Source organism: Engraulis encrasicolus, chromosome 11 (genome assembly GCF_034702125.1).
Source record: "Engraulis encrasicolus isolate BLACKSEA-1 chromosome 11, IST_EnEncr_1.0, whole genome shotgun sequence".
In the NCBI taxonomy this organism is placed as follows: domain Eukaryota; kingdom Metazoa; phylum Chordata; class Actinopteri; order Clupeiformes; family Engraulidae; genus Engraulis; species Engraulis encrasicolus.
The window spans coordinates 26,769,113-26,771,612 of NC_085867.1; the positions used below are offsets into that span (position 1 = coordinate 26,769,113).

Genomic DNA, 2,500 nt, shown 5'->3' on the forward strand with positions numbered 1-2,500 from the left:
TCCGTTGTCCCGCGGCTATTAATGCATATTCATGTGCGTGCACAGATAAACACACACACACACAGACACACATGCACAAGATCATGCATTTATATGCGGGCACACAGAGACACACACACACACAGACACACAGACACACAGACACACAGACACACACACACACACACACACAGACACACACACAGACACACAGACACACACACACACACACACACACACACACACACAGACACACAGACACACACACACACACACACACACACACACACACACACACACACACACACACACACACACACACACACACACACACACACACATACGCGCGCACGCGCGTCCCCACACACTCACACACTCACACACACACACACACACACACACACACACACACACACACACACACACACAGACACACACACACACAGACACACAGACACACACACACACACACACACACACACACACACACACACACACACTCACTCACAGTGCTCATTGGGGCCGTGGTTGCATATTCATGCATGCAGATCTCCATTGAGTTATGTGTGTGTGGCATATGCTGAGGGCATAGAAAGAGTGGCTGAAGACACACACACACACACACACACACACACACACACACACACACACACACACACACACACACACACACACACACACACACACACACACACACACACACACACACATTTTGTTTATTTAGCCTCGCGCCTCATTTGTTTAATCCTGCGGCCCTTTTAATTGTGCACACATCTGTGCAACCCTCATGCCCTCTAACCCCGCCTTCTCATCCCCCACCCCACACCTTCCCAACCCCCTATACGGTGCCCCCCAACTCCACCCTTCCCAAAGCCCCCCACACCCTATTACAACCCCCCCCCCCCTTGTCACAGCCCCCCCCCCCCCCCACGCCCTATTACACCCCCCAGAATCCTTGTGCCCTCTACCCTCCTCCTCTCCAAAGCACCCTCCTACTCTTCCCCCATCACCCCCTCTCCCTCCCTCCCTCCCAAAGCAGCATGCATTATGAATGAAGACTGCGGTGCTCAGAGCGCAGTTGTTGTTGCTTTTGGAAGGACAGCAGCACACCCCTTCATTTTGTCATTTCCATTTCCTGTGGGACTTAACTTTCATTGGTGGAGGTGGAGGTGGAGGTGGAGGTGGTGTAGGTGCCCAACGCGTTCTGCCTGCCCGATGTGTTCCCTTATGACTTTCACGTTTTAAATGTTTATTTTGCAGCTGCCAGAACATTAACACAAAGAGAGATGTTATATATTTATATTATACCTTTACTTTATATCGTTGTTTACATCAAATGCCGTGTGTCGCTGTAGATAACGTGATATTGAATAGTTAGTTGGTTAGCTGGCCAGTTGGTGACCTTATTTAGCGTTTCTGTGATGGCTCTGTATTATTATAAAACAGAGAGTTTAAAACGCAAACTTCTTCCTGCAAAATAAACACTTACAACGACAAAGTAAAAAATTAAAGGAGCAGATCAGGCAATTTCTCTTCCGTACACGTCATACTGCGCATGTGCAGTATGCAAAGGGAATGGATCGGGCAGGCAGAACCCGTTGGGCACCGACAGGTGGAGGTGGAGGTGGAGGTGGAGGTGGAGGTGGAGGTGGAGGCGTGCCTCCAGGAAACAAGCCGAGGTGGCTGAAGGGGGATATTTAGAAACAGCCTCACACAGAGCTTCTACTGTATTATCATGCTCATTTGTAGATACAGGTTTAGGCCAAAACAACACCAAATAGTACAGGAGTAGTAGCATCCTCCTTCCTATTCACCTCTGTATTATCTAGGTACAGTAGAGCACATGAGTAACCATCCTATTAACCCATTGATGCCTAAAGCACCTGCGAAAAACGCCTGCTGAATGCCTTAGCCCTTGTTGGGAAAGATGCCCTCAGCCTATAAAAACCTAAATATCTTAGCCTCTGATGCACATAAAAACATGGAACATGATTGCATTTAAACCGAAAGACCCTCATCTTGCATAAGAATGTGTTTATTCAGCTGTAACATACCCACATTTTCATTTAAAAGGCTAAAATCTCAAGAGCCTGAATACAGCGTATATGTGTCTCCAGGCACCAAAGGTCAACATATACGAGTCATCAGGCTAAAATGGGTTAAGTAAAACCGCAAGGCAGATCATTTGGTCAAATCCTCAACCCCCTGATAGTGATAATAGCTGATTTTCCTCCACTTGCTTTGTTTATTTGACACGTTTGTCCTGTTTATTCATTTGACCTTTGACCTTGGTCCTGTCCTGTCCTGTCCTGTCCTCTTCAGATGAGATCAACTGGCCTGCTGGAGAGGACGCTCCGCCTGCTGACTCTATGGAGCTCATCACCCTGCTGCTCCGCCAGAACCCTCTAGAACGCCTCGGAACCGGTAAGAAGAACCTTTCACTTCTCTACATAGAGTGCAGGCAGAGTAACACTTTATTTTAACAGGGCTTTAATTAAAGCGTACTTGTGTAGAAGACAGA

The 2,500-nt window shown here is 47.8% G+C and overlaps 1 protein-coding gene across 1 annotated transcript in view; it reads left to right on the forward strand.

Moving 5' to 3' along the window:
- Positions 1 to 2,500, forward strand: part of mast4 (microtubule associated serine/threonine kinase family member 4) — a 210,915-nt gene that overhangs the window by 179,854 nt on the left and 28,561 nt on the right. The window contains exon 20 of the mRNA XM_063209690.1: positions 2,302 to 2,403. Within this exon, the coding sequence (XP_063065760.1) occupies positions 2,302 to 2,403 (102 nt within the window). The remainder of the gene's footprint in view (positions 1 to 2,301; positions 2,404 to 2,500) is intronic.